This window comes from Dermacentor silvarum, chromosome 3 (genome assembly GCF_013339745.2).
Source record: "Dermacentor silvarum isolate Dsil-2018 chromosome 3, BIME_Dsil_1.4, whole genome shotgun sequence".
Taxonomy (NCBI): Eukaryota; Metazoa; Arthropoda; class Arachnida; order Ixodida; family Ixodidae; genus Dermacentor; species Dermacentor silvarum.
Window position 1 is genome coordinate 77,291,822 of NC_051156.1, and position 18,538 is coordinate 77,310,359.

Genomic DNA, 18,538 nt, shown 5'->3' on the forward strand with positions numbered 1-18,538 from the left:
TGTAGAACGACTCGTGTGCTTATATTTTGGTGCATTTTATAGAATCCAGCCCGTCAAAATAAAGCACGAGTCTGACATTATGCCGTGCCTTATAGTTCATTCGTGGTTTAAAACGTAAAACCCCAGAATTTTTTTTAACGATGCCGAGTAGATAATTGGTGGTATTATTTTCAGTGCCGGAAATAATACCTTTCTGAAGGCGTTGGGGGCTTCGACAAAGGCTTGAACTTCATGTTGATAATCGCTTAGCATGAGAGTCTTGACCAATTCAAGTGCGCATGAGGTATCTTCGCCTGGTGCGCTGTATACCACGAGCTTGTGTTCTCTTCTAATGCGGGCTGTGAGCTGATGGAGGATTTAGGCAAATACCTGAGCATGCCATACCAATGGCACGAACTACGATGTGGCTGCGGCTACAAATGTTATGTTAAGTAAAGGCGGGAGGTTCTTGCGGATACTCAGACAATGAAGCGGTGCGAGCGCAGCTGGCGTTACGGGAGCTAGAGGTTGCGAGGTGGCGTGCATCTGGAGCATATGTTTGCGTCGAGGGTGTAACCATTTGCTGCCTTCTTTGTCTCGTGCATAAGTGAAGTCTTCGTCTGGGAGAGTGCGTTCTTTCAGTGATGTTGGGGTCTGGTGTATTACGATGAGGCGCCCTCGCAGTCTGCAAGGCCTAGTGTAAGCTCGACCTTGACGTGGTTGCTTCAGCTTTGCCGCAATTGGGCCCGTGCCATTCTTTCCCTCTGCATTGGAAATTAGCGCCCGTAGTAGGCACTAGAACAGGCAAATTTCACCCCTTATCGTCACATAAATATGTTTCCTTCGTTTGAGACATAATTTGTTTGAGTATTTTTAAGAAATTAACGAAAGGTAAAAATGCCAGAAGTTCGACATTGGAACATCCAAAGCACTGCTACTAGTAAGACAAAGCACCACCAAAAATCAGCAAAAGAAGCGCACTTACCAGTTATTAGGGGTGTCGCCAAGAGCAGAGGGCCTGTCACAAGCCCTGAGGCGCCATAGGTTAGGGGAACCCGGCAAGGGCCAAGATAACCGGTGATCAGCACAGGCGAGAATGACGCAGTCGCCGCAATGAGGAGGGACATTGGTACAAACAAGCCAAGGAAAGATACTAATCCTTGCGAAGTGGTTAGCACAAACATTGCTGCCGAGAGAAGAGCAAACGCTATCGACGCAAGCAAGGTTCGGTTCACAAATCCGCGGTCGGCCAGGAAGGGCAGCGCCATGTTGCCTAGAAGGAGATCGGTGGCCGCGCAGTATGTGCCCACCAACTCGGCGTGAGCCAAGGGTACACCTTTATCCATTCCATAGTCTACTGTTATCGCTCGAACTATAACTGCCGAGTAGCTAATCACTGTATTTTGGAACACGAGTACGTAAAACCTTGGGTCAGTAAGTAGAAGGAACAGTCTGGCGTTGCTTTCTGACTGCAACTGAGCCTTTTCGTCCTCATCACGGGCTGCTCTTTCAACGTTGCTTGTCAGTGAAGAATTTGCCATTATTCTGCAGAGGCGTACTCGCAGTTTGCGGCAGGGAAAACTTTTGCAAAACCTGTCATGCACTCATGTGCTTGTGATGACGGGGAGGCAGTACTTCTACGCACACGAAGTTGCTCTACGAGATTGATGTTGCTGCCTTTGGAGGTAGTGCTTGATGATGATGGTGCGGTGCCGCGAGCAGCTTTCGTGTCTGCAGTCTAAGTCTATTTCGCTACATGAAATTCGCTTAGCCGTTCCAAGCAGCACAATGTTATTGTCCCGGCATGTGGATGCTTCCTCAAAGTTTTTGCAGGACATAAAATCGATAGTTGCCACCTTTATTGTGCTGCTATTTTCACGGAATGATTCTTTGTAATGGCGCCTCCTTTCTACTGGCCTAGGTGTCACGGCGCACATACTTTTGTTTGTGCGGCGAAAATGCGGCCGTCCCATAATCGGACACAGCCGTAGCACTAGCACTAGTAATGTTACGTGCATGAGAAGTGCTCCACAAAGTGCCAGTGTGCTGCGGACGCCGTATACTGAATTTAAATTGGATACAATACTAGGGAAAACAAGAACAGCCAAGGTGTGCCCGCAATCTTTCAAACCCATTGCGAAAGACTGCTGCTCCACGAACGAGGTCGCTACAGTCACCGCCATTGTATTTTCTATGAAGCCGATTCCCAAGCCTATAAAAGATTAAAAATAGAAATAAAAGTTTAGTGCGAGGCGCTGCCGAGGTAAACGCACGTTTTCGACATAAGCTAAATGTCATTGCGACTTGTGCAGATTGTCCTGAACATATGGAAACGTGGTGGTTACCTGTTTAACAGAAAAGTTGTTCAATACCGTGTAATTCCATTTAATGCACGAACACACGCTTGAAGTAATCAAATAAAAAGTAGGACAATTTGACATGCCACAACCACCATCTGATAATGAGGCATCGCGTAGTGGGGGATTCCGGAATATTTTTTACCACTTGGATTTTTTTTCCTGCTAAGTACGCGAGCTGTTTACTATTACACCCCTATCGAAATGCAGCCACCGCGGCCGGGATCGAATCTGCGACATCGAGCTAAGCAGGTCAACGCATAGACCTTGAACTATGGTCGCGGGTAAGGCACAAAATGGCACTAAATCAGAAAAAAGGTGTGACTAACATACATTGCGACTTCAGTTTGTTGAAGAAGAAAAGGGAACATGGCACAGTTTAAGGTATTTGAATGCACAGAAATAAATGTATTCTCTCCAATAATTGCACAAAAGGTCGCAGATTACAATTTTTGTGTTAATTGATAGGAGGATGAGAGAGGTTCCCCTTTCTCATTTCTTCCTGTGTATGTTTCAAGTAGGGTTGCACAACTAAATGAAATGGCAAAACCAACTATTTTGGGAACCACATGGGCTTCACTTCAATTTAAAACATTGATGTTCTACTTGCAGAAAGGCATTCGATGGTTGGTGTAAACGCACTTGTTGCAGTCCTCAGCACGTTTTTATTGCGATAGCAATTATATGGACACTCCAAAGCACATTTCTGCCGTCGGCGTCGCCGTCGCCGTCGCCGTGAGGTTCCGTATGACGTCAATGGAGATGAAATCGTTGCCGCGCGCCGCCGAACGCTGTATGTGCGAGTGAAAGGGCGCGAGGGACGCGCGCTTTCACGGGGAGTGAACGCACGGCGGAGAACAAACGCGCGTTCTGTGCCGTGCTCCCTTAAGGGCACGGTGTAAGAAATTTCCTACACCGTGCTTAAGGGCTGCAGAAGTAGGCGTCTCTTTCCTCCTTTACAATCACCATATATGTAGAGCAAACGCGCCTTATTCTGCCGCACGAAAGGCCGTGGAAGGGGGGGGGGGGGGCAGGGAAGGGAGGCGACGTTTAGCTGCGGCACCAAGTGCCTATTTATATCAGAGGCTCCGGCAACAGTCACCAACGCCGCACGCATTTTGTGCGAACGCGGGCAAAACGCCTACGGCGTCGACAACAGTGCTGTGTGTTGCCGGTGCTGCTGCATGTCCAAGTTTGTACAGCGGATAAAACTACTACCCTTACTCCGTATAGCTCTCTACTAAGTTGCTATCGTAATTGATGCTTCGCCCTTCGGGTGAAACTGCGACAACATTTTTTTTATTGTCGTATCGGTCATTGAAGGCCGAAGGCGCCTCTTATTAAGGATCATCAAAGAGAGCGGGTGCTCACAGATGCACGTGCTTCCGAAGACAAGACACTACTTTCAACGCATTGTTAGCTATATTTCTGCATTTGTGGTTATGAACGTTCTTCTAAAACCGAAGATGGCGCTGCTCCCTGTGCAGGGAGTTCAAGTGCGGCAAACACTGCAGATGGATGAGCTCTAGCTGCACTGTGGAGTCGCAGTCTTCAGGCGTCACCGTGAACAGTTCCCCAAATAGGTGGTAGCACTGATTCTCCTCTTCAAATGACTTAAACGTTGTTGGAACTGTGCCGCACAGGCGGCACATAGATGGCGCTTACTGAAGTCTGCTTCTGTCGAGCAGGAGATAGCTTCTAGCCGGTAGGGAAATGCTGTATGTTCCCCCACTTGAGCGGCGACATCAACAAGCGCAATTTCTCTTAGGACGCGAATATGGCGCTCACCGTGTCCGCAATAAGATGCTCTTTCCCTGCAGGGTTGTGTTAAGCGTGTTGATATTACACGCGATATCAGTGAAGAATGCTAGGTACCCGAAAGACTCTTCGTCTTCGAGCTCAGGAGTGTTTTTCCCTTCGTCGCTTCAGAAACTGATGGCGCCGTCTTAAAGAGACACGAGTGGATTCAAGGCACTACCACGGCTTACTCAGTGGACTTCAGTGTGACACGACACATACAAGTGATCGCGTTCTACTTCCTGCAAGCGCTCTTGAAATGTTCTAGAATTCAACCCGTGAGAACGTACGAGCTTCACGACTGATGTCACAATCATCATGACCCGCTCAAGTTTACTACGCTTCGCACAGGTCGCTTCTATGTAATGCAGCCAACCAATAGTAATTCGTAAATTCCACGCCATTCCATGCAAGCGTCGAGCAACGAGACGGCTCCGCTTCTCATACCCACCAGGGCTGGGGCTCCATATGCGCAGACATCTGCGAGCTTTTTCCACAACAGATTGAGTTTCTCCACGAATTGTCTGACTTACTTGCTTATCTCTTCCCATGGTGTTCGTCCGCACATGGAACAGAGCTCTGCAAGTTCCATCCACACCTCGACTAAAAAACAAGCAACTGGGCTACGTTTTTTATGTCTGCTCCGGTGCAAAGCTAGGGAGTAGTAGGCTTACTTGCTGCAGCGCGCTTGGAGCTGTTTAGTTTCTCTTCTGCAATATAGAGCACACGTCGCTGGACCGTCAATCTTGAAAAGCTGAGAGCTTAAAAAGCAAACTTCTTGTCCGGGCACCTCTTTTCGCAGCTCATTATAAAGCACTCCTTTATGACGTCGCCATCAGGGAACGCGCGATGTGAATGTGCGAAATCCTGGGCTATTCGGAATGACGCCCTCATAGCTGCCTCAGATGTATTATTTACTTCCGTGAATGTACGTTGCTCCGCACGCAACTTCCGTTTCAAGTTCGCGGCGGTCGTCTTTCTGTCAACGTCGCAAAGAGCGCCGAATTGACGCGAGTGGTTCGTCTAGTAGTGGCGTCTAACGTTGTGCTCCTTTTGTACGAAAAGGGAATCCGACACAGAAGTACCTGCGCTCAGGTCGTTGTTGAATTTTCGCTAATCCTGGTGGTTATTTCTCTTCCTTGTAAGAGCGCTCATTTTTCAAAATGGCGTTTTCGAAACTACAAGCGCTGTAAGATAGTCCACGCCACCTGTCGGATAATGAGCAAGTCGTTACCCTCTACAGAAACCGAAACTCTACGTGAATGAACGCTTACCTCCTACATGTGACGGATGTCAGCATCCTCCTGGAAAACGCGGCCGCGTACCGCTGATTATTCTCTCGCGGGCCGTATGTTGTGCAGCCCTTGTTCAGAGGAACGCGCAGTTCCTATGAAGCGACCAGCCCATACACGTGATTGTTCTGCCGGTTTCTTTATTCGTATAATATACGTATGCTATATATTTCGTCTACTTCCGAAAATAAAACTAGTGTAACGAAGAAGACTTGCGCGTCCTGTGGACGCAGTATCATCATCGGCCCGCCGACGAGGATGGGCTCGCGCTCTCGGTGTCTGACGCTCGACTGACACGGTCGCGTTTGCGAGTTGTCAATAAACCGCATTACATATTTGATGGAGCTGAGTTGGGTTCTACTTGCCCAACCTTGGAACTACGCAATCGGACACTATCGGCCATCATGCCTGACGACGCCAGCCAAACAACACCATCGCCAACATTTATTTGTCCGGGCTCAATGCGTCAACGCGATCCTCCCATCTTCAGCGGCTCCGACAAATACGACGTAGAAGATTGGCTCTCGTTGTACGAGCGGGTGAGTGGCCACAATAAATGGGACGGTGCTGCGAAGCTTAGGTGCGCCAACTTCTATCTTACGAGTGTCGCTAGCGTGTGGTACCACAACCATGAATCCGGCCTCAGCACCTGGTCAGATTGTGTTCGGTCTCCCTGCGGTGCGGATGCTCCGTGCTGAAGAGCGCTTGCGCAGCCGTTCCCAGCAAAGACGTCTACCCTTTACCGCGCATCGACGATGCTCTAGAGTGTTTGCAAGGCGCGGAGTATTTTTCTTAGCTCGATTTACGCTCAGGCTATTGGCAAGTGGCTATGGATCCTGCCGATCGCCTGAATACAGCCTTCGTGACCCCAGATGGCCTATATGAATTTAACGTTAAGCCGTTTGGCCTTTGCAATGCCCCTGCAACATTCGAACGAATGATGGACAATCTGCTTCGTGGGCTAAAATGCAAGACATGCCTATGTTACCTTAATGATGTCGTCGCCTTTTCTTCCGATTTTCCCACACATCTGTACCGTCTCGAACAAGTCCTGCAGTGCATCACCGAGCCAGGCGTCCAACTCAATTTGAAGAAATGTCGCTTTGGAGCCAAGCAGCTTGCTATACTCGGACATGTATTGAAAGATGGCATACTCTCTGATCCTTCCAAACTTCGCGCCGTCGCCGAATTCCCGAAACCCACGTCCCTGAAAGACCTTCAAACACGTCCCTGAAAGACCTTTATCGGGCTCTGCCCCTACTTTCTTCGTTTTATCCGGAATTTCGCTTCTATCATTGCTCCATTGACTCAGCTGCTTCGCGGCGTCACACGACTTTCTACTTGGGCCACAGCTTGCGACGATGCTTTAGAAACTATGCGGCGTTTGCTCACTTCGCCTCCTGTAATGCGCCATTTCGACCCCACGGCCACCACGGAAGTCCACATCGACGCCAGCGGCGTAGGACTTGGTGCCGTGCTTGCACAGCGAATAAGTGGGCATGATGAATACGTAGTAGCCTACGCCAGCCGAATACTAACGAAAGCTGAATCCAACCACTCCGTCACCGAAAGGGAGTGTCTTGGTATCATCTGGGCCCTTGGAAAATTCCGACCCAACCTGTACGGCCGCCCCTTCGACGTCGTTACAGATCACCATGCTCTATGTTGGTTATCGACTTTAAAAGATCCGTCTGGCCGCCTTGCGCGATGGCCTCTAAGGTTACAAGACTTCGAGATACGTGTCATTTACCAGTCTGGCCATAAACACACCGACGAGGATGCCCTCTCTCGGTCGCCTACACCAAGTGACATGACTTGCATTTCAGCCATCGAATTGGCGTTTTCGTCGCCTGTGCACGTCAACATGGTTGTGGAGCAACGCAAAGATCCCTGGATTGCGGCACTTATGGATTGCATTTCTGACACTTCAACAACACGCCCTTCACGCGCTATCCGCCGCCAAGCTTCTGATTTCGAGTTGCAGGATGATGTTCTCTATCGTCGAAATTACGCTTCCGATGGTCGCAAGTGGTTGTTAGTCGTTCCCCGCCATCTGCGCACAGATGTATGCTCCGCTCTCCATTCAGACCCGCAATGCGCCCATGCCGGCCTCTTCAAGACTTCCACCAGGCTTCGCTCCTGCTTTTATTGGCGTGGCATGTATAATTTTGTGCGACAGTACATTCGCTCTTCCACAGCGTGCCAACAACGCAAGCTTCCTGCTCCTCGTCCTTCTGGTCCTTTGCAGCAGCCCATTCCTTGTCCGTCCCGACCATTCGACCACGTCGGCATTGATCTCTACGGCTCTCTTCCCTGCACACCAGCTGGAAATCGCTGGATTAATGTCGCTGTCGACCACTTCACCCGCTATGCAGAAACTGCGGCACTGCAAACAGCGACAGCCCGCGACATTGCGGCCTTCCTCCTGCATCACTTTATACTGCGTCATGGGGCACCGCGGGAACTTCTGAGTGAGAGAGGGCGTGCGTTTCTTTCCGAAGTTCTCAACGCCCTTCTGACCGTGTGCCATACCGTCCATGGCACCACTACATCTTATCATCCGCAAACGAACGGCACAACATGGCGCTCCAATCGTACTTTGGGCTACGTGCTATCTATGTACATGACATCGGCACATACCAACTGGGACCTCGTTTTGCCACATGTTACGTACGCCTATAACACCGCTTCACAGGCCAAAACGGGAATTTCGCCATTCTTTCTCGTACCTACCTGTACGCTCAACACCATTCTCCTCTACCGGCCTGACCCATCAAAGGGCACGCCTCTGTCTGAAGCCTCCAAGTATGCCGAGGAATGCCGTCAGCTGGCCTATTCGTTCACGGCGGAATGCCAGAGTCTCCAAAAATTCCGTCGCGATGATGACCAACCTCCCAGCACCTACCAGCCGGACTCACTAGTCTGGATGTGGATACCTTCAAGCACCCCTGGTCTATCCTCTAGACTCCTTGCTCAATACCACGGTCCCTACCGCGTCGTACAGCAGACGACGCCAGTCAACTACGTCGTCGAGCCGCTAACACCATCTACTGACTTGAGGCGTCGTGGACGCGAGACAATGCATGTCCAGAGGCTTAAACCCTATTACGACCCCCTTGTCCTCTCCTCTCCTTGAGTCACCAGGATGGCTCCTTCTTCTCCAGGGGGAAGTTGTAGCGAAGAAGACTGGTGCGCTCTATGGACGCACTATCATCATCAGCCCGCCGACGAAGATGGGCTCGCGATCTCGGCGTCTGAAGCTCGACTGAGACGGTCGCGTTTCTGAGTTGTCAATAAACCGCATTACACTAGTTGTAGGTCAGCGCCACATGTGTCTTGCTAGTCGTCTCGTCCTCGTCAGTTCAAGCTGTTCTTCATTCTTTTTAGAGCAGCTGGAATTCTTACCAGCCGCGGTATCGCGGTGGCTCTGACGATGTGCTGAGGTCGAGGTTAGGGGTCCGATCGTAGCCGCAGTGCGCCTGCATTTCGATGGAAGCGAAAAAAAACACTTGTGGACTTAGACTTAGGTGTACATCGAAGACCCCACTGTAATGTCAGCCTGGTAATGAGATCGGGTTTCGGTACATGAAACTCCAGGATTTATTTTCAATTTATTTATGGTAGGTGGCGGCCCAATGAAAGCAGTAGTTTGTGATGTGAGCATCGTTTGTGAAACGAGCAGCTGGCACATGCCACCTAGCTCGCTAATTGTGCCATATAAGAGTGCAACTGTTAGGCTCCCGTTCCTGCGGTGAGCATCGGCGTCCCTGATGACCGAGCGCAGCGGGGGATGAAAGACGGCGATAGCGAAGAGAGCGCGCCGAGGAGAGCGAAGAAGGGTATGGCGAAAGCGTGAGAAGAAAAGCGTAATAGCGCGCAAGACGGGCTCTGCGGCGACGATGGCTATGAGATAGCACTAGAGTAACGCGCCTGGTCTGCTCACCGATGACACCACCGATACCGTATATGGAAACAAAGCACCGCCTGATCGGAGGTCTGTCTGCGGTGGCTGCTGTGAATCGCGCCCACGCGTCACCCACGCACTGCATTTCGCGATCTCCCGATTAGCGAGTCAATCGCGCCACACTTCGCTCTGTTTGCAACGTGCCACACGAGACATTGCCCGCGCCATTTAATATATCGCGAAATAAAACACGTATAGAGCTGAGCTCCAATTTCGCATTAGTGAGTATCGTAATCGTCAGTTATATTTTGTGGCATCCAAATTTTTTATGAAATTGTCTAGACCAAGCTATATTATTCAAAATGGGAAATTTACTTGAGTGCATGTGTTTCTTTATTTCGCAGTCACACTGCTCCAGCTCATTCTTGCCAGTATTCATGTCTATACAAGAGCTTTCGCTCAGAACCGTTCGCCGGGCGCTTGCGAGTTCAAAAGACAAAACGAACAAAAGCGAAGCTACTCTATGATGTGAAGCCAATTCAGTGCCTTTTTCAGATACTATACAGGCAGTCGAGTTTAAACACATACCATGAAGAGCTCCCAAAAGTGCAGTCATGACCTGCATGTTAGGCGCAAATGCTGACAGCATGAGACTTGTCCAGAGAAGAATGCTGCCAAGTAGGGAAATTTGGAAAATGCTCAGGAAGCACTGGAGCAACGAAACAACGAGACCTGCAAGATAAATAAAAGTATCAATAAAGAATTGTAATTTGACGTAACTGTCTGATTATTACAGGTCATTTTTAAGCACAGCATTTTTTTTCAGGCAACCTGCGTATCACGTTCTTCGGCGCTGTGTCGCCAATAGCCAATAACGGTGGCTTTCGTAGCACCAAAAGTTGACCAGCAAGTATGGTGCCAATGAAAGCACTAGTTTTCTTTGTAATGAAACATTTTTGGCCGACATACACTTTGTGCGTATAATTTGGGCATATATCAATCTATAAAGCACACAGAACTCTTCAGGTGAACGGCAATGAAATCTCTGACTGCGTAGAAAGTCCAGTGTAAGATAATATAAGTATAGAGGAGCTTACTCGCAAAAGTGGCTATTTTTGTTACCATGACGGAAGAAATGCCGCCATTACCGCTCGCCAGAAGTGACGCATGGCCTATAATGCTCGGCTTTGCGCAATGACCTCTGAGATAAGACGGCAACCGCGGATGCTCGCGGCGCGTTGAGAAATCTCGGAGGCTGGGACTTACGCCACAGCGGCCACCACTAGGTGAATGCGTCGGCTGCTTAGGTGCTGTTTAATGGCTGCTAACAGGAGAACTATGCAATTACCAGCCCTGCGGCTTTGCCGTTATTGCTTTAGTGGTATATTGTCACGTTTTACTGACGGTAAAGAAGACAGCAGCAAAAATTGTGTATTACGAAAGCGACCTTTATTGGGCAAACTACTCCCCACAAAATCCAGGGACACTCAAAGCACAACTATAGCGGTCGGTGATTGCCGAAAGGTGATCTGCGGATCAAGCACGACGGCTTTTATGCATGACTCGTCCAAGGTTCCAGCGGCATTGCTAGGGCCCGCACGACGTTAAGAAAATACTACGCAATTCCGTTGTCGGGTACAATCAGATTGGAGAAATTTCAGATACAGAAAGGCGCGTCTTGTCCTGGGCGACCAATTTCAACATTGGTTAGGCGGTGAAAGACGGTCACCCGAAAAGGTAATGAGTACACGAGTCACTATACTACTCATGGGTAAGAATTTTATCCAACGTGCAATCTTGTTGCACTTGGCTTTTAGTGAAAGAACGCATGATATTCGTGTCGTTATTTTTATTTATATTCAAAAAGTTTCGCCTACGTCATTGTCGAGCACCTGCATGTGTGCCACTCGATGCTCCGGATGAAATATCACTGACGTTATATCGCAAAAAGTAGTGCCAGTGAGTGCCCCTCTGTTCTAAGTAATAAAACAATGATTCGCAACTTAAGACCTTACAATACAGGCTGACAGGTACCTTCAAAGCACACGGAAATATTATAACCGCGCACGATACCTAACGGGTCTTTTATTTCTTTAAATTTGTTATAAGCACTCATTTTTGTCTCATTGGGAAAGTGCAGGCGGGACAGGTGACCACTCATGGCAAATCTTGCAGAACTGGTGTATGGCACTATGCCATAAGTGCCTAATCCTTGTGTGTATTTCAATTATTGTCATACTTACATGTGCGTACACCTTTGATTACAACTCTCCCCTCGAAAATCATCGCACATCGCTTTAGTCATCGCGACAACGCTGCGTCGAAGTGAAAAAATAATTTTACGCATCGGATGCAGTTGTTTCGCACTTACTGAAGCGCTTCGCCAAAGCCTCGTTTCCCAGGAATCCCAACATCTGCGTTAGATCTACGAGACTGGCGATGTGAGCTTGTTGGTTGTTCGTCTTGAAACGAGCGAATTGCAGCGTGAACAATGGAAAAGGACACAAGAAAGCACATAAAGAATGCACATACACAGAGCTGCATTATTTTTTTTGTCTGATGGCGGTGCAATACAGGCACTTTTGAATGCTAACCGTATAAAGCATCCATGAATCCACCGCTCAGGCCTGTGGCTTGTAGACTTTACTTGCACGCGAAGATTCACAAAAAAGGTAACCCAGGCCGGCCGATTATTTTCGGCGTAAACAATGCAACTGAGAACTTGTCACGCTACGCAGACTCTCTTATCAACCAGATTTGCGGAACATTTCCGTCATTTGTAAAGGATACGAATAATTTTCTTGAAGATATATTAAATATTGCCATTCTGCTTAACGCAATCCTCGTAACGCTCGACGTCACATAGTAACATACCGCATGCCGATGAAATTGCAGTAGTCCTTAATATTTATGAAGATTCTCGTTTCGAGAAACCTCTTGATAAAGTACCCTGGGATCGCTGTTAAAGTTTATTCTTGAGCTCATTAACTTTGAATTTAATAATTGTCATTCCGTTCAGATCAATGGTAGGTCAATGGGAACTCGAATAGTCCCAAATTACACTAATATCTCCTGGGTGTTCAAGAAAATTATTTTCTATCCAAAACTAACCAACACCCATTCTTTTATAAGTGCTTTATTGGCGATATCTTCTTGATTTGGGCACATGTGGTAGCTAGCCTGTTAAAGTTCATAGAAGGGTTTAATCACTTTCGCCCTTCAATCAAATTTTCGCGCAATTACTCATGTTAGGTCAACATTCTAGACGTCACAGTTACGCTATCGCAATGTCACCTGATGACAAAACTTTATCACAAACTCACTGATAGCAACCAGCTTCTACATTTCCAGAGCAGCCATGTACGACATAGCAAAACCGGTATCCCCTACAGTCATGCTCACAGTTTCAAGCTATGGTGTTTCGGATCGCAAAGATTTTATTTCTAATTGCGAGCAACTTGAATGTGCTCGCGTTAAACGGCAGACCACTTAAGTAAAGCCGATATTCTTAGCAGTAACCGGTTACCCGAAAGAAGAACCAATACCAATCTTGTGCTAACATTCTCAGCATCAGCGCGAAAAGTTTCTTCTACGTTGAAACGCCATCACAGTATCCTTGCCCAAAGTGGACAACTTTCCGATATCTTTCGTCATGTACCGACGGTGTAAGATCCTCCGCGATATGTTAACATCCTCAAAATTTAATGAGCACGACAAAGCATCTGACTGCGCCCCATGCAATAAAGCACATTGCAAGGTTCGTGTGGATATATATATATATATATATATATATATATATATGCAAACCACACAGAAAGTTATTAGTACGTTTTCAGAGTCGAGGCACAAAATATCTTGTACTTGGATTGGATGATCGACACTTTGTGAAGTTATTGTAGCGCCCGTGGTGTCGGGTCTTTGTGTTTTATTACTTGCGCTTCAGTGGCTTGGCTTCACCAGCAAAGGAGCCAACAGTTGAAGGGGGAATGCTGGTTGTGATACCGCCGCAATGGGCGTCGTGGAGCTGTGTGCCCAACAGAAACGAGCCCTTTTTCGATTGCCGCTTTGCTGTTAATTGGTGAGCAGCGTTCCTAGTCCCATCACTTGAAAATCATACTGTGTACAAAGGAATGGCAGTTACAGGACGGCTTCACTGAGCCGTGTTTGTTGTCTACAGCAGGGTAGAAGGAGGGGGCAGAAAGGAGACGCCGAAGCTTATCGACTACGAGCACGACGTTCAGAAGTAAGCGCTAACCGACTAGGGAAAAATTGTAGGACACAAATACCGGCACCTAACTAACGATGGGCAGGCGCACAGCCCATCGGCAAAAGCTCGAGACGAAGTCGTATATTTTTAAAACTCTCGAATCGCGCATTGTTTGAAGAATGTAATAACGAGTAATTTATTTGCTTTTAATTCGGCGGATTTACGTGCCACCACCACAAGATCATTGTGAAGGACGCCGTAGTGAGGGACCCCGAAATAATGTTTGCCATCTGGGGTTCTTAATAGGGCACCCAATGCACGAGACACGGGCGTTTTTGCATATCGACCGAATCGAAATGAGACCGCCAAGGCCGGGATTAGCAGTGCAACGCCGAAGCCACTGCACCACCACGGCGGGTAAGTAATATAAGGAGTTAGACATTCGCAAAGAGACAATAATTGCAATATACATAAGACATAAGGCAAGCATATGGAAACTTTTTATCCACATGCCTATTCTAGTGCCTAATAAAAGACACCTTCTAGCATTGCAACGTAAAGAAACTTTAAATAAAAATAAGTCCTTTGTGACCGTCTGTCACGAGCTGACAGAAGAAAGAAGACAATATATTGAGTAGCCTACAGAGCAATTAAATGATAGTCGACTTTTATGCTTTACGAGCCGTTATTTTGCTACAAGATAAATAATTGCCGCGATTTTGTTATTGCCTTTGCTACATCACTTCTTAAGAAAAATATATATCCACAAAAACAGTTTCTCCGCAGGAAGCCATTCAATACTTTACACCGTAAGCAATTTTATTTCTGAATAAATTAAATTTATAATTGAGATTTTCGATGAAAGGTGCGCGACTTATAAAACGTATAAAAATTTAAACCTTAACACATACGACCTGTTTTGATCCATCGTGGAATCTCCCAGCTGTATGATAGCGCTGGCTGCTAAAAATACCAGAGCACGTGCACACAAAGTACATGTAGGAGGAATTCCTTTGTCAGGGTCATGAAGGCACTCGCATGGAAATACATGTGCACACGAGGATAATCTAGCGCTCAGGTGGACTGAATTTGAAAAGTGCATTACTTTATACTCTTGATCTCATGAAATAAGTGAGCCACGGATGGCAACAGCATTATGTTTGTTCTGAGCCGAAGGACTGAACAATCTTTTTAAATGTTTGAACTAAATAGACATTTGTGCTGCAGATTGGGTTAAGGAGTTTACTGCTGCGAAAACGTGACAGCGAGAAAATACACGTGGTGATAAATGGTACGTGTGCACATACCTGAGCAGGTAAGTGTCACGCCCATTACACTGGCTGGCCACGAAGCGGCTTCACGACTCACGCAGAACGTATCCACGAAGTAGACATAGAAAAGGCCCGAGGTGCAAAACACGCCTGTGGCAAACAGAATGACAGCACTGCCAACCACTGCAACACCCCATGAAGTGTTTGCATGGTCATTGACCGTACGACGCATCTCAGGTTGCAACTCATCCAAGTGAGGTGTTTGGGCTGGTGACACTGCAAGAGAAAAAAATATATTAATTTTTGCATCTTACGTACAAAGCAAACATGTTAATGACAAATAAAAAGTTTGACTATTTGATTTGTGAACGAATCAAGGTTACCGCAGAAGCACCGGCCGCTGAGTGCCATAGGAACAGTGAACGTAGCCACAAATGAGTTTTAACTACTATATGGGATATAAATATGTATTGCCCACAGAAGCAGGCTACACTCCCAGAGCATGAACCCGAAGGCAAGAAAATGCTTAGCGACGGTGAAACACGACAAGTGCCACCGCCGACCACATCATCGAATCTTTCAGACGACCCAAAGTTCTTGCGTGACAGCACGTGCGTCTCAAAGAGCTAGTTCTCAAGGAACTCAAGAATGATGATGATGATGATGTATAGTGCTTAATGGCGCAAGGGCCAGTTATGGCCAAAGAGCGCCATGCCAGTGTTTGTGACCTTGCAGTGGAGCAATGAATTCTGAGAAGTAGATGAGGCGTGGCTGTAAAGGGGCCTAAAAATAATCGCTGTAAAGTGCGTAAAATATATATGTACTAAAATCATCGCAGTGACCAATGAGGTGTACTATGAAAATGAAGAATGCATTGAGGAAGAATGATACGATTTAGAAAATATACCAGACGCAAGAATTGGTCAGAAGCACAAGTGCCTACACAGAGCTCCTGAAACACGTGGGATGAAGAGGGATAGGATAGTGGTATGGTACAGGGAAATGGTTCCTTCTCTCCGTTTCGGCTTCCCGACACTTCAGGAGGACATCGAGGACGGTCAGCCTCTCACCATATCTACCGCAGGTTGGTGGTTCATCGCCAGTCAGCAAAAACCTGTGGGTGCCATATGTATGTCCTATTCTGAGTCGACAAAATAGGACATCAGTTCGCCGTGTCTTCGTTGTGGAGGGCCAGAAACCTATCTGTGGCTTTATCAAGGGAAGCTTACTATTTGTTTCTGCGTCTCACAGGCGCTGCCAGTGGCCTCGCCGTCTCCTTCGCAAAAAGGCTTCATATCTGTGGAGGGAATAGCAGCGGCAGGATTAATAGTATGCGATGTAGTTGATGTGGCCAACCGGTCTGCTAGTACATTGCCCTCGATGCCTCTATGGCCAGGCACCCAGCATATAATGACATGCTGGTTTGATATATACGCTCTGCGTAGAGTGGAATAGAGCTCTGTGAGTACAGGATTTTTGTGTTTGCAGATGTGACATCAAGGCTTTCACGACGCTTAGGGAGTCTGTAAATACAATTGCTTTTTGAAGTTTTGAAGCCCTTATATGATTCACAGCCGACAGTAGTGCTGGGCCTCAGCCGTAAAGATACTCGCTTCCGGGTGGAGTACATCGGATTTCGAGAAGGATGGCCCGACGGCTGCATAAGACACCCCTGTATGTGATTTGGAAGCGTCTGTGTAAAACTCTGTACACGAGTACTCGGACTGGAGTTCTAAGAAATGGATTTGAATGTGTGCTTCTGGCGCGTGTTTAGTGACCACTACAAACGATGTATCGCAATCTATGAGTTGCCACTGCCACGGCGGTAACAGTTTCGCTGGAGCCATAGGACATTGTTCAAGAACTGGAACTCCCATTTCCTCACTAAGGTTTCTTACACGCAAAGAAAACGGCTTTCTCGCTGCAGGTCCGTTACGGAAGAGTGTGGCAGCGGTCACATCGTTTATTGTTGAATAAGAAGGATGTTCAATGTTCGCTTGTACTTTCAGAAAATATGTAAAACTACTGTATGACCGCTGCAGATGGAGCGACCACTGATTCGATTCTACGTAGAGGCTCTGGATAGGACTTATCCTGAAAGCACCAGTAGCGAGGCGGATACCCAGATGGTGGACGGGGTCTAGTATTTTTAATGCACTTGGCGTTGCTGAATTATAAATTATAGACCCGTAATGAAGGCGTGAGTAGACAAGACTGTTATACAAGTTAAGCAAACACTTTAGGTCACTGCCCCATGTTGTGCGCGACAGCAGTTTTAAAAGGTTCATTGTCTTCAAGCATTTTGCCCTCAAATGCTTAAGATGGGGAATAAATGTGAGTTTATAATATAAAATGATTCCTAAAAACTTGTGCTCACTGCTCACAGAGAGCGCATCTCCTTTGATTTCAATACTTCGGACAGGCGTTACGCCTCTCTTGTTTGTGAAGAGTACGCAAGTGCTCTTCTGGGCGTTTGCTTTAAAACCATTTTCATTTGCCCATTTGGACTATTTTCTTATTCAAAGCAGCACTTGTCGTTCACAAATGGCAATATTGCATGACTTGAAGGCTATTTGCACATCGTCGACATAAACGTAATAATACATTGTGCGTGGAATGACTGTATGCAGGCGGTTCATTTTGACAATAAATAGCGTGCAACTAAGCATGCCCCCTTGCGGTACACCGGTCTCTTGGGTGAAGGTCCTAGACAGAGCGTTGCCCACTTTTACGCGGAATGTACGATTAGAGAGATTACTTTCGATTGTGTTTAACATGTTGCCACGGACACCCATCGCCGAAAGATCTCGGAGGATTCCGTAGCGCCATGCCGTATAGTAAGCCTTTTCTAGGTCCAGAAATACTGAGAGACAGAACTGTTCATGTATAAAAGCATCTCTAATGTTAGACTCAATGCGAACAAGGTGGTCTGTTGTGGACGTACCTTCCCTGAAACCACATTGGAAGGGGTCTAGGAATTTGCCGCTTTCAAGCAGACAGATCAAGCGCCGGTTTATAATTTTCTCTAATAACTTGCAAATACAGCTTGTCAATGCTATTGGCCTATAACTACTGGCTAAGGATGGGTCCTTGCCTTGTATAGGGATGATCACACTTTCCTTCCACGAAGATGGTATGTAATCAGCTGCGTACATGGCATTGAAAAGACTTAATAGTGTGTTTAGGGTTTCAGGGTGCAGGTGCTTAATCATTTCGTAAATGATACGATCGCCACCTGGTGCGGAGTCGTTGCAACTGTTTAGAGATGACTTAAGTTCAGCAAGAGAAAATGGTCGATTGTATGTCTCATTTGGCGCACATTTGCGTTCGAGGGCCTGTCAAGTTGTGTCGTATGTTTTTTCCATATCTAAAAACACTGACAAGAAAAACTGTTTATGAACAAAGGCATCGCGGATATTTGTCTCGATGCGGACAAGGTGATCTCTTGTGGATCTACCTTCTCTAAAACCGCACTGTAAGGGATCGAGTATTTTGTTGTTTTCAAGATAATAGATAAGGCGTCGGTTAATAATTTTCTCACTAAGTTTGCATTTAAACTTGTCAGAGCACGGCCGGGCTCGACTGGCGCGCGCTCGCTTCTTACGGCCTTCGCATCGGGGCTAGTTCATGCCTATCGCCGCTCCTTGGAGGGGGACGCTGCGACCCCACCCTGCTCAGCTGCTCCCAGCCGATCTGTGCAGCGCGCGCAACGCTGGAAGATTGGGTCGGGC

At 47.3% G+C, this 18,538-nt stretch overlaps 1 protein-coding gene across 1 annotated transcript in view; it reads right to left on the reverse strand.

Annotated features, from left to right (window-relative positions):
- Nucleotides 1–9,941: 9,941 nt before the first annotated feature.
- The window catches only part of LOC125944275 (uncharacterized), a 68,154-nt gene continuing 59,557 nt past the window's right edge, over nt 9,942–18,538 (reverse strand). Inside the window, exons 2-4 of the mRNA XM_049664620.1 lie at nt 14,844–15,083; nt 14,448–14,496; nt 9,942–9,948 (exon numbers count right to left, since the gene is read on the reverse strand). Of these exons, the coding sequence (XP_049520577.1) occupies nt 9,942–9,948; nt 14,448–14,496; nt 14,844–15,083 (296 nt within the window). The remainder of the gene's footprint in view (nt 9,949–14,447; nt 14,497–14,843; nt 15,084–18,538) is intronic.